Source organism: Neophocaena asiaeorientalis, unplaced genomic scaffold (assembly GCF_003031525.2).
Source record: "Neophocaena asiaeorientalis asiaeorientalis breed wild unplaced genomic scaffold, Neophocaena_asiaeorientalis_V1.1 scaffold681, whole genome shotgun sequence".
NCBI lineage: Eukaryota > Metazoa > Chordata > Mammalia > Artiodactyla > Phocoenidae > Neophocaena > Neophocaena asiaeorientalis.
This window is the reverse complement of record NW_020172271.1, coordinates 1,272,263-1,285,350: the sequence shown is the minus strand read 5'-3', so window position 1 is coordinate 1,285,350 and position 13,088 is coordinate 1,272,263. Positions and strand designations below refer to the sequence as shown.

The 13,088-nt window shown below is 56.9% G+C and overlaps 1 protein-coding gene across 3 annotated transcripts in view; it reads right to left on the bottom strand.

The window, feature by feature from the left end:
• The window catches only part of KCP (kielin cysteine rich BMP regulator), a 45,172-nt gene that overhangs the window by 10,817 nt on the left and 21,267 nt on the right, over positions 1-13,088 (bottom strand). Inside the window, exons 5-20 of one of the 3 annotated variants that reach the window (XM_024762596.1) lie at positions 11,435-11,601; positions 10,383-10,572; positions 10,218-10,294; positions 6,806-6,893; positions 5,381-5,463; positions 3,147-3,240; positions 2,936-3,015; positions 2,766-2,859; positions 2,330-2,415; positions 2,174-2,255; positions 1,774-1,926; positions 1,578-1,684; positions 1,407-1,500; positions 521-694; positions 306-388; positions 19-163 (exon numbers count right to left, since the gene is read on the bottom strand). In XM_024762596.1, the coding sequence (XP_024618364.1) occupies positions 19-163; positions 306-388; positions 521-694; positions 1,407-1,500; positions 1,578-1,684; positions 1,774-1,926; positions 2,174-2,255; positions 2,330-2,415; positions 2,766-2,859; positions 2,936-3,015; positions 3,147-3,240; positions 5,381-5,463; positions 6,806-6,893; positions 10,218-10,294; positions 10,383-10,572; positions 11,435-11,601 (1,797 nt within the window). Of the gene's footprint in view, positions 164-305; positions 389-520; positions 1,352-1,406; positions 1,501-1,577; positions 1,685-1,773; positions 1,927-2,173; positions 2,256-2,329; positions 2,416-2,765; positions 2,860-2,935; positions 3,016-3,146; positions 3,241-5,380; positions 5,464-6,805; positions 6,894-10,217; positions 10,295-10,382; positions 10,573-11,434; positions 11,602-13,088 lie in introns of those variants that run through there. The other 2 variants (XM_024762577.1, XM_024762587.1) reach the window with 2 other exon arrangements.

Sequence of the window (13,088 nt, the reverse complement as noted above, 5' to 3'; positions counted from 1 at the left end):
TGGGGGGGGTGGGGAGGGAGGCTGCTGAGGGAGTCTCCCCGGAGAAGTGGCGAGGGGTGCGGCTCCTACCCGGGCACTGCGGGCAGCACTCTCCTGGCAACAGGAGCGGCTCTGGACAGGGCAAGGGCGGGCAGCGGCGGGCCGGGCACTGCACGTCGCCGCTCTGCAGATGGACGAGGCCAGGCCAAGTCAGTGGTAGAAGGTGGAGGAGACCCCTCCCCTTCTCACCCTCACCTTGGCGGACTTCTCCTGGTCTCCCCAAGTGCCCCCCCCACTCTTCCTTCCCATCCGGGTGGCAGACTCACCAGACAGCGACACAGGCGGCAGGGGTCAGAGGGGTGGGGGAAGTCTGCTCCGTTGGGGTACTCTTTCCCAGCAAAGGCACAGCCTGGGGGAGGGGGGAGCTATGGGCCTGGGAGAGGCCCCCCTTCCCCCAGGGCATGCTGCCCTCCCAGCCCTAAAGGCCTATAGATGGGGCCAAGCCATCCCGAGGGACCACCCCCCATCCCGCCCACCTCACCATTGCAGTTGTTCTGGCAACAGGGACCAGGCAACGGGTGGGCACAGGAGGCCCTGGGGCAGGCCCGAGGTTGGCAGTGGGCATAGCCTTCCCGGCACTGGCATTCCTGACAGGGGTCTCGAGGGTGGGAGAAGCTCTCGCCATCCATAAACACTTGCTTCTCCAGGATGCAGTCTGGGCAGTGGGGCGGGTGGGCAGGAGTGGAGACAAAGACTGACAGTGCAAGGAGCAGGCTGACAGTCCCTCTACCCTTGAGTCCAGAGCCACTGCAGAAGTGCCACTTGGAAGCTGTCCCCATGGAGGGAGAGGAGGAGGAGGAGGGGCTGTGTATACGGACAAGCGTATCTCCCCGAGCACACACTTGTGTGTGTATGTGTGTGTGTTTAGTTCCTTTACCTGCAGGCAGATGTGTGTGCCTCTGAGGGTGAAGAGCCGAAGGGCTCATGCATGTGCATGCCTGTGTTTGTGATATGCGCCCTGCACACTCTCCGTGTGGGCGGGGATCAGGGCACACAGCATCCCAGCTCCCAGTCTCTTGCGTAGGAAACCTGAACATTTGTTGCATGAACCAGGCTTATACAGGTAGATATACGAATAGATGTGCGTGGTGAGGGTATTGGAAGAGGAAGTGTAGGAAAGGAGGGAAGGGTGGTGTCGTAACATGAAGGGACAAACGAATGTCTACTCTTCTCTCCCACCCGTACCCTGTGATAAATATTACAAAAAAGAAAAAAAAAGAACTCTGTGAGTTCCAGAGAGTCCCAAGCTGTGTCAGACTGAAAAATTCGGAAGGCCATTGCTCTCTAAGGTATCCGTTGGGCCCACGGGGCCATGGAGTGGCAGGGTCAAGGGTTCACCAAGTCAGACAGGTACAGTAAGCACGTACCTGGGCACCTGGGGCAGCACTGGCCGGGTCCACTCTGGGGCCTGGCACAGGTTGTGGGAGGGCAGTTGACCAAGGAGCATGTCACGGTCCCATCCTGGGAGCAGGTGAGAAGGCAATGGGGGTGGGCCCCGGGAGGGGCTCAGCAGGGCAGCAGCAAGCCTGGGGAGGTACCTCGCAGTAGCAGGTGTGGCAAGGGCTGTCTGCATCTGTGAAGTTCTGCCCGTTGGCGTACACTTGGCCGTGGTAGGTGCAGCTCTCACAGCTGGGGCAGCAGGCACCTGGGTAGAGCAGGGTGATCACAGCCCAGCCAATCAGGGTGGGCCAGGCAAGGCAGGGGAAGAAAGCTAGATTGGGGCGGGGCACTCACCGGGGGGCTTGGTGGGGTGCTGGCAGGGGGCTGGGGAGCAGAGCAAAGCCCTGCACACGGGCACCCCAGCTTGACAGGAACAGGTTGTGCAGGGCTGACCATCAGGCTCCCACTGGACCCCCTCAGCAAACTCCTCTCCACCAAGCACGCAGGCTACAGCAAGGGGCGGGGGAGGGGGGCTGTCACCATGGCAACCTGGACACATCCACCCATCCCTGCCCTTCCCAGACCATAGGACCCTTCCCAAGACCCTGGCTTAGCCCTCCCCACAGCAGCCTCTGAACACACTCTGGAATGGCTGGTGGACTTAGGAATGCCTCCCCTTACGGTGAAGGAACACTCCTCCATCTCTAGCTGCTGGGAGAAGCACCCTTTCGTGGTTGCCCCCCAACACACACACCTGGGCAGAGCTGGGGGCCAGAGTCAGACAGGGTGCAGGGGGCGCCCGGGCACTCCTGCTCCTCACAGGAGACCTCGCCGGCCTAGGAGGGAGGCTGGGTGAGTGGCCCTCAAGGGACAAGACAGATCCGGGGCGTGAGACAGTGGCACCGCCTACCTGGCAGGAGCAGCGGACACAGCGGCCACTCTCTTGGAGTCTGAAGGTCTCCTGGCTCTGATACTGGTGTCCCTGGTACTCACAGCCTGGCTAGGATGACAGAGGGACTGGGGCACAGGGCTGGGGGCTGATGGGGAAGCCTCAGAGCACCTGAGGCATCCACCCCCCACCCTGACAAGGACAGCCACCCCTGTCCTCCAGGAGGCCCTGCCAGCCTCCCCCAGCCCACACGTGCCCAGGGTGCCATGAGGCGAGGTGAGAACTCATCCCTCACCCGTGGTGACAGAGCTTAGCTTTAGAAAGGACTTCCCCTGTACTTTAGCTCAAGGGGGGCTTCCTGTTAGTCCACGGGAAGCAACCACCCCACGCCGAGACCCAGAGCCTCTCTCGGGGCAGTGCCCACCCCTCCCCCTGGTGACTCAAGCCCCCCACTCACTGTCACAGACTGGGCAGCACTTCCCAGGGATCCTGCCTGGGTGTCTGCAGGGCGTCGGTGGGCAGGGCAGAGGCTCACAGTGGACACTCCCATTCTGCCAAAAGGACCTGGTCAGCAGGTGAGAGGCAGGCCCAGAAGCCAGCCCCTCCCTGCCGGGCAGACACACTCACGGCACAACGGCAGTGGGAGCAGGGGTCCCCAGAGCCCACGGGCTCCCCGCTGCGGTACTCTCGCCCATTTAGGAAACAGCCTGTTGGGAAGAGGGTGCCTTAGACCCTCCTCAGGGCCCCATGCCATTCAGTGTCCTGGCTTTCATGGGAGGCTCGAGCTGGGCCGTCCATCAGCTTTCCGAGCCCCTCCAGGATCCACCTGCTGACTCACCATCGCACACAGGGCAGCAGGTGCCCGGGAGGGGCCGGGCAGGGTATGGGCACAGGCTGGCACATTCTCGCTGGTGGCACCGGATGTGGCCCTCCTGGTAGGGGGCAGAGTAGGCAGAGGAATGGGCCGTCAGAGCTTGTCCAAGTGGCAGAGACAGCATTTGAGTCGCAGCTATCCACTTATTAGACGTTGCTATGAGTAAACTGTGTCCCCCTTCAAACTCTTATGCTGCAGTCCTAACCCCCTCAGAATGTGACCTTATTTGGAAATAGAGTCATAGCAGATGTAATCACTTAAGTTGGGATGAGGTCAGACTGGAGTGGGGTGGCCCCTGATCCATTGACTGGTGTCCTTATATACAGGGGAAATTTGGACACAGACACACACTCACACAGGGAGGGAAGCATGTGAAGATGAGGACTGAAGCCACGGGATGCCAAGGATCTCCAGCCAACTGCCAGAGGTGGAGGGGCCTGGAACAGATTCTCCCTGACAGCCCTCAGAGGGAACCGGCCCTGCAGACACCTCGGTCTTGGACTTCTGCCTCCAGAACCATGAGATAATGGATTTCTGTTGTTTTAAGCCACTCCGTTTGTGGTACTTTGTTACAGCAGCCCAAGAAACTAATATAGTTGTATAACCTAGCATGCCACTTAAGTTCTCTGTGCCTCAGTTTACTCATCTAAAAAAACAAAAAAAGACAATAATAGACCTGCCTTCATAGCCTTGTTATGGGGATAAGGTAAGTGTGTGGTATGGCATCCACCTCTGGAAGCTGACCGTTAACAGACAGTAGCTGCTGCTACTCCCCATGGTCTTTCCCAGACAGACCCCATCCCTGGAGTTCACACCTATACCTGGGCTCACTACCTTAGCCCCATAAGTGTCTGGGCTGCCAGTGACTCTCCTCACAGGTGGGGGTGGGGCGGTGGGGTGTCAGTGCGAACAGGGAGGGGAAGCACATGCCAAGGGGTTGGGTGCCCCACGGCCTTCACAATGGAGTCCTTGGTCCTTGGCAAGCTGTCAGGAAGCTTTGTGACTCTGGCTTCAGCCCCCATGAACCATAGCCCTCCTTGGCGTGCACCCTGCCTGGACATTAGGCCTCCGTGTGCCCCGCTTCCTCCCCCAGACTTTGCCCTGACTCTTCCCTTATGCCTGGTGTCTTAGCCCATTCAGGCCACTGTAATAAAAAATCCCATAGTCTGGGTGGCTTATAAACAACAAAAATTTAGTTCTCACAGTTTTGGAGGCTGGGGAGTCCAAAATCAAGGTGCTAGGAGTTTCAGTGTCTGGTGAGAGTCTCCTTCCTGGTTCATAGATGGCTGTCTAATTGCTTGTGTCTCCACATGGTGGAAGGGATGAGAGAGCTCTCTGGGGTCTTTTTTATACAGGCACTAATCCCATTCATAAGGGTTCCACCCTCATGACCTAATCACCTCCCAAAGGCCCCACCTCCTAATACCATCACTTTTGGGGTTAGAATTTCAACATATGAATTTGGGGCGGGACACAAACATTCAGTCTATAGCACCATTTCTCCCTGCTCAAATCCTACTCACCTGTTAAGACCTAAGTAAACACCCCCCCCCATGAAGATATTCTAGATCTGTTCTGCCCAATAGAAATATAACACAAACCACATATGTCATTTTAAATTCTCTAGTTGTCAAATTTCAAAAAGTAAAAAGAAACAGATGGACCTAAATTTTAATATTATGTTCCACTCAAACCAAAAAGTTATTTCAACATGTAATCAACATGAAGTGTTAATGAGATATTTTACATTCCTTTCTTTCCTACTAAGTCTTTGAAAGCCAATGTATATTCTACATTTAGAGCTCATCTCAAACCAGACAGCCACATTTCAAGGGCTCAGTGTCCACATGTAGTGGCTCCTGATCAGACAGCAGAGTCCTAGATGCCTCAGGTCAGCTGTGCTTCTCCCTCCCTGGAGCTTGTGCTGCCTGTCATATCCTGCCCGGCCTCACTCCTCCTGTAACCTGAAGCTCCTCGAGTTTGGTTCACAGACATCCTGCTCACCTACTGTGCTCAGAACTGGACATACTGAGGGCGCAACCCCTTCCCCACCCTCATGGTGTTCAGGGTTAGGTCTCCTCCATCTCTGTCCCCTCACAGTGCCTTTTGGGATGTGTTCAGTGGAATGAAGGAATGAATCTGGTGGGCCTGGGGTCGGGGAGGGGTGGGGGCAGCCCAGGAGCAGCACAGGGACTCACCAGGCACTGGCAGATCCGGCAGGGGTCCCCAGGTGTGGTCCACTCTTGGCCATGCTCCCAGTGAGAACCACCTTCTGTGCAGCCTTGGGCTGGGAGGCGATGGGCAGAGAGGAGGCCTGGTGGGAGCTTCAGCCAGAACCCCCTCCTTCACGTGCCCTCTGAGGGCTCTCCTCTGAGCCTAAACCAGACCAGATCCTGCCTCTGCCTGGACCCCTCGCCTCAGCCTCCCAGCACCCCAGGCAGGGTAAGGCCCAAGTTCCTTAGCCTGCCCTTCCAGGCCTTCCAGGGCCAGCATGGCCACACCCACGTGTCTCTGGCCCCTCCTCACGTCTCAGTTTAAGCTTTGGCCGTTCCTGCCTGCCTGCACCTTCCCGACTAACACACACCCACCTCACACTGAGTGTCAGTCCCAGGCTGCCCTCTCTTCTGGAATGCCCCCCACTGTGTTCCGCCCTTCGCCTTGCTAACTGCTCTTTAACCTTGAGGCTGGCTCCAGACGCCACCTCCAGGATGCTTTCCTTTCTGTGCCCAGGCTGGATTAGGTCTCCTTCCTCATGGATTTAGTGTCACCCTCTAGTGGTCTGCCTCGAGGGCCCACCCCGTGTCTTCTGTGCGCAAAGCAGGTAATAGTCAATGTTTATTGATGTACATATCATTACACATCTTACAAATGGGGAACTGAAGCACGGAGTAACTCCCTCAGAGGTACATAACCATTGACAAGGGCAGAATCTGAGCCCAGGCCTTCCAGCTCCGGAGCAGGGTTGGCCAGGCATGGGTCCCCCCACAGATGGAAGCCGCAGGTCAGAGGCCAGCAGGGTGGGCTTTGGGTTGAAGAAGTGGAAATAACAGCCCTCCCTGGAGCTCTACCAGGGAAGGGGCAGGGCTCTCACCTTGGCAGGTCGGGCAGCAGTGCCCGGGCCTCAGGACTGGTTCAGGGCAGGGGATGGGCGGGCACTTCATGGGCACACAGCGAACCAGGCTCCTCTGTAATGCACCCATAGCTGTACTGCCCCTGGGTCTGGCTCCCAGAGACAGCAGGATGGGCCATAGAGTGGAGATGGAGGGAAAATCTCTCTGGCACCAGGCCTCGGAAAGTATGTGAGGGGCTGAAAGAGTGTCAGGTGTGACCCAGGGTAGGCGGGGGTGTCCCAGGAAGATCAGGGTCTGGGCAAAGGTGCGGGGGACTCACCAGGCAGGAGCATTGGAGACAAGGGTTGGAGCTGGACAGGAAGTTGGCCCCCTCCTCATAAAGCTGCCCCTCATACTCACAGCCTGGGGAGGGTTGCCAGCGTGACGGACTGGTCAGCAGACAGCGGGGTGGGTGGACATTACCCAAGGGAAGGCATGACCCCAAGTATGTACGGAACCCTCTGGGGCCGAGGGGACGGCGGGGCAGGGTGGGGGGGAGGTCACCTGGCCAGCAGATGGGGCAGCACTCCCCAGGTGGGGTGTAGCTCTCCAGGCAGTTGAGTTCTGAGCATGAGGGCCCCTGGCACTGCACCGTCCCTGCCTGCAGGGTAGACACTGAGCCCTCCTTCCTCCTCTACTGCCCAAGCCGAGTTACTCTGCTGGCCTAGCAGGCCTAGCAGGCTCCAGGCCTCAATGCCGGGGTGGCGGCAGCAGTCCTGCCAGGACCCCAGATTGGGCTTGGCGCTGCCAGGCCTGGGGTTAAGCCGGGCGGTGGGGACGTGGGTGGCAGATGGGACAAGGCTCTGATTCCCTTACCTGACAGGTACAGATGACACAGGGCTCCAGTTGCCACGTTTCCCCACTCCTGTGGCCTCCAGTACAGCCTGCAAAACCAGGGCCAGGCCCGCAAGTAAGAGACCCAGAGAACTGGGGCGAAAGCACGGCCAAGGGCGCCACATGAAAGGGGCACCATTCAGGTGATTCTCAGAGATTGTATACTTACTGCAACTTTCCAGCAGATGGCAGTATAGTGTCTGCCTTGAATAATCACCAGATTCCCATTATTTACAGCACATGGAAGCATTGAGGAAAGCGTGCCTTTTTAAAACTTTCACCAAAGACATTATATGTGCTAGCAGTGGCCCTGAGACACCACGTGTCCTACAAGCGATGTGTGTGTGTGTCCCTTTTCTTTGTTGGGAGATCCAACAACTCCCAAGACTTTACTCCTCATCTCTGGCCAAGACTCTCAGGCTACATTTCCAGAACCCACCAGTCCCTAAGCCTCTGTCCCACCTTTCAGACTAGCAGCTGCCATTCTTCCCAGGGTAGGGTTGCCAAAGACAATATAGGATGCCCAGTTAAATGTGAATTTCAGATGAACAACACATAATATTGTAGTATAAGTATGTCCCAAATATTGCACGGGACATACTTGTATTTAAAAATATGTTATTTATACAAAATTCAAATTTAACAGGGCATCCTTTTTTTTTTTTTTTTTTTTTGGCAGTGCCGCTTGCAGGATCTTAGTTCCCCAACCGGGGACTGAACCCGGGCCCTCAGCAGTGAAAGCATGGAGTCCTAACCACCGGACCACCAGGGAAGTCCCAGGTATCCTATATGTTTAGTTGCTAAACCCGGCAACCTTATCTTCCTGACTATGAACCAGTAACAGCCACTGCCTCCACTCCTTTCCAGCTGTCTTCATGTCACTGGCACCACTAGTTTCCCAAGCTCAGAGTCCACTATTCCATGGGATCCAACTACGTTTTTGGAAACACCCCTCCTTCTGCAGCCCACTGCCATCCCTGGCTCCATGCCTAGGCAACTACAGTAATAGCCCCCTAACTGATCTCTCTGCATCTAGCCCATATACCACGTGAAAATTCCAAAAATGCCTCTTTAAACATGCCACACTCTGGCTTTTCAGCCTTCAGTGGTTCCCCATTGTCCACAGAAGAAAGTCCACACTGTAAGGCTTACAGCAATGTGTTCCCACTGGCTTTCGCAGTCTGATTTCCTGCAACACACCTTTCCCCACTCTGTGTGCCTAGAAGGCCTTCAGGTACACCCTTTCCTTCTGGTGAAACCCCATTTTCCCTTGCAGATCCAGCTCGGATGACCTGTTGTATGTAGGGCCCTCCCTGATCACCTAGTCTGGGTGGGCCTCCCCTGCCTTCCTGCCCTCTCCTCTGGCGACTGACCACTTAAGACCTTCCTCCACCTCCTCTTAATCTGTTCATTGGCTCTTAAATCTTGTATTATACTAGCTATATACGTTTATCTTCTCACTAGATTAGAAGCTGCCTGAGGAAAGGAAAAAGATCAGGTAGAGCAGGGGTCCCCAGCCCCCAGGCCACGGACAGGTAATGGTTCGTGGCCTGTTAGGAACCGGGCCGCACAGCAGGAGGTGAGCTTCACCTGTATTTACAGCCGCTCCCCACCGCTCGCGTTACCTCCTGAGCTCCGCCTCCTGTCAGATCAGCGGCGGCATTAGATTCTCATAGGAGCCCGAACCCTACCGTGAACTGCGCACGCGAGGGATCCAGGTTGCGCACTGCTTATGAGAGTCTAATGCCTGATGATCTGAGGTGGAGCCGAGGCGGTGATGCGAGCGCTGGGGAGCGGCTGCAAATACAGGTCATCATCAGCAGAGAGGCTTGACTGCACAGAGGCCATAATAAATCAACTGCTTGCAGACTCACATCAAAATCCTATCGGTGGGTGGCAAGTGACAATTAAGCTGCATCTTATGGAACAGACTGGACATAAGCAACACACTTTTGGTGTCACTGTCTCCCGTCGCCCCCAGAAGGGACCATCTAGTTGCAGGAAAACAAGCTCAGGGCCCCCACTGATTCTGCATTATGGTGAGTTGTATAACTATTTCATTATATATTACAATGTAATAGAAATAGAATGTACAATAAATGTAATGAGCTTGAATCATCCCGAAACCTTCCCCCACCACCACCCCAGTCCACGGAAAGACTGTCTTCCATGAAACTGGTCCCTGGTGTCAGAAAGGTTGGGGGCCGCTGACGTACAGCCTTTGGCTCAGTCCCAGGTCAGAGGCGGCATTTGCTGACTTGGGCTTCGCTTCTGAACACCCCTAGCCACTGCCGGAGCGAGCGGGCAGACGCCCTCTGGACACATGGCAGGTGGCAGGCCAGGCTCTGGGGCCCCAGAACGAGTGCAGGAGGTGGGTCTGGGGCCGGCAGAAGGCTGACCGGGCTCGCAATGCGGGCAGCATGCTCCCGGCTCCAGGCAGGGTCCTCTTGGGCATGGCTTCTGGGTGCAGGTTATGGCTCCTTCCTGTGGAAAGCAGGCATCAGAACCCTGGAGGATAGGGCCTCCAGAACCGAGACCTCTCCCTAGGGTGGGACCCACCAGAGGCGCAAGAGGCTGAGTTGGCTCAGACTACGTGGGCTACCCTTGGCCCAAGGGCAGAAAAGAGACATCCTTCCCCCTCTCCCATCATCTCCTGCCACTCTCGACCCTCGGAAACCATCTCTTCCAGGTGCCAGCAAATCCCCCAGCGTGGAGAGATCCTAGGAAGGGAACCAAGGGCTTCCTCGGTGGAAGGGTGAGGAAAGAAATAGGTGGGTGTGGAGCCAAGTGAGGGAGCAGAGGCAGGTGGATGCCAGGGACAGATGGATGACTGGGGACACTGAGGGTCCGCAGGCGAGGGGGCAGGTATAGGAAGACAAGAACCCCACTGTGTGCATGGGGATTGAGCTCCAGAAAGCAGAACTCTTCGGAATCAGCTGAAGGCGGCCAGTGGCAAGGCTTGGGGGGATGGGCAGGGAGACCCTACTTCTAAACATTCAGCACACCCGGCTGCAGCGACAGGTAGCTGAGGTGAGGCAGACAGGTGAAGGGAACAGGTATGGGATATCCAGGGTGGGTCACAGGAGCTCACCAGGCAGCGGCAGGTGGTACAGGCATCTGTGGCGAAGGTCTCCCCATTGCCATAGGCCTGACCATTGTGGCTGCAGCCTGAGGAGGAGATGGTGCTGTCGCTCAGGCACTCAGGGCCATTTCTGGGCCCTGAGGTGGTGCCAGTGGGCAGGCGGATGGCACTCACCATGGCAATGGGGCAGCCCAGGCTGGGGGACACAGTGTGTAGCCCCGTCCTGGCAGACACAGGCTGTGCAGGCATCAGGCTCCCAGCGAGCCCCCTCGGGCCAGGCCCGACCCAGCCCCCAGCACTGGGGCGAAGCCGCGTGGCATTCACAGGACTCCAGCTGCCTCACCCTCCCCTGCAGGTCTTTGTTCTGGGGAGAGAGGTGGGGGTAAGAGGAACTGGCTCAGCTTCCCCCACCAACTCCCACAGATTTGTGGGGTGTGAAAGCCAAGGCAGGATGAGAAGGAAACGTGACAGTTCCAGAGCAAGGTGGGTCCCCCTCCAGGCAGCATCCAGCTCAAACTGTCCCAGTTCTCATAGCCTGGGGTCTGGATAGGCTCCCAGGGAAACACAGGCCCCCAGTCCTCTCCTTTAGACAAAAGGGGACTCAGTCCCTGTGACCCAACAGTTAAAGACCTTTATCCATCCAAAATCTTTCCTGATGATGCTCCGTAATGTTTGCCAAATACATGAAAGAATATGAAAATCTGACAAAACAAATACCCGGAGGTTCTTCCCTGGTATGAAAGAACTGATGTTAAGAACTGCTCAGGGCTTCCCTGGTGGCACAGTGGTTAAGAATCCGCCTGCCAATGCAGGGGACACAGGTCCGAGCCCTGGTCCGGGAAGATCCCACATGCCGCGGAGCAACTAAGCCTGTGCGCCACAACTACTGAGCCCGTGCACCACAACTACTGAAGTCTGTGTGCCTAGAGCCCGTGCTCCGCAACAAGAGAAGCCACCGCAATGAGAAGCCCTCGCACCGCAAGGAAGAATAACTCCCGCTCGCTGCAACTAGAGAAAGCCCGCCCACAGCAACGAAGACCCAACGCAGCCAAAAATAAATAAATAAAATCTATAAAAAAAGAAAAAGAACCGTTCAGATAAGAATCTTTCTATGTGCATTTAAAACAAAACTCTATTTCAGGGTCCCAAGGACCCCCCTTCTCTCCTTCCCTCCCACTACATGAGGCCTGCCCTGCCCCACGCACACCCACTGCCTCCAGTGGTACCTGTTCTCTGAGCTCCGTGACCTCAGCCTCCAGCCTTCCCAGTCGCTCCTCCAGGGGGCGCCACCGCTCCTGGGGGGCCCCAGCAGGGGCTGAGGAGTGGGCCGGCGCCTGCAGCTGGTAGTCGTGGATGTCAGCAAGCCCCAGAGGCTCCCTGGGGACGGCTCCACCTGAAAGCACCAGGATCCAGGGAGGGCCTATCGGTGAGGGGCTAAAAAGGCTTCCTGGGTTTGTCTTCCCAATGATGTCTATCCTGTGCCCACCTTTGTCCACCTGTCACCCACCATCCAGGGAAGGAGAGGTGGTCTGTGAGGGGCTGGAGTGAAAGCATGGGAGGAGGAGGAGAGAGCCCTGGGTGCACGGAAGTGACCTAGACCAGCTTTCCCAAGTAGTAAGAGCCTCAGGCAGGTATAAGCCACAGGGATCCCGCCTCACTGGGAGCCTGGGGGGAGGATCTAGATCAGGGCCTCTCTGTAGGCTGCCCTGACTCTGCAGGGGTCCTCAGCCACGGGGGCTGTGCCAGGGTCATCCAGCCTCACTCAGGCCACGGACTTGGCCAGGGGCAGCCTGGGGAGCTGATGTGTCATGCTGGGAGGGCCCACGAGCCAGCACAGGCTGAAGTGCAGGAGAGGGAAACAGAGGAGTGAAAGGCGGGGCTGCTTTCAGGTACCCAGGGTCTGTGTGCAAACCCCACTGCTTGTCTTTACCTTCAGAAAGGGCAGCACTTCCATGCACAGGGAGGGGCAACTCTTCCCTCTGCGGCCACTCTCAAGCCTTGCCACTTTTCCGGGCCTGTGGCAGAGGGGCCTGGGAACTCCACCCAGGGCAGAGTGGGCTCCAGAAAGCGGGACTTGGCTGCATTTCTTGAAGGGTTCGGGGAGGGTGCTGGTAGGGCCCCCAACTAGGTTTCAAGGCACCATGAGAATGAAGACAGGTTGTCCCGGGTTCTAGAGGACACTGGGTCCTAGGAGGGGGCACCTCTGCGTTCAGGCCTGGGGTTGGGGACGGCCACTTTCACCTGACTCTGATCCCCCTCCTGCCGTGGGGAAAACAAGGGCAGTGGGGGTCATTGTCTGACTCCAGGTGTCCTTCCCACAAACATCATCCCTCCTCCCAGCAGAGGGTCTGGAGCAGGAAGTGAGTGAGCACAAGGAAGAGGTGGAGGGAGAGGGAAGGGTCTTTCCACCGAGGCAGCTCATTAGTGAGGCTGGGCCTGGGGGTGGCTAAAAGGGTTTCTCGTGCACACTAGCCCCGTGAAACAGGGGAACAATACTGCTCACTCCCCCGCCCGCCACTGCCTCCACCAAAGGGGGTTGAAGATTCTCGTCCAAGACCTAAATTGTCTTCTTTTGTCCAAACCTGCTTTGTCCTGAGTTCCTCGGCTTGGTTAGTGCCATCCCCACCTACCCAGAAATCTGGGGCTCAGCTTCTTTCTTTTGTACCCCTTCCAAAGTCCATCAGTCTCTGGTCTCAGCCAGTCATCCCCCAACCCTCCCCCAGCTCCTCTCCTCTCCCCTCTGTGGCCACTCAGGAGGCTGAAGACTCCCTGCCTCCACGTGCTCCTCTTTTCCTTTCACAGCCTTTCTAAATCACACATCTGCAGGTTCCCAGAAGCAAGTCCAAATGTAAGCTTTCCCAAGTTTCATTCATCTTTTCA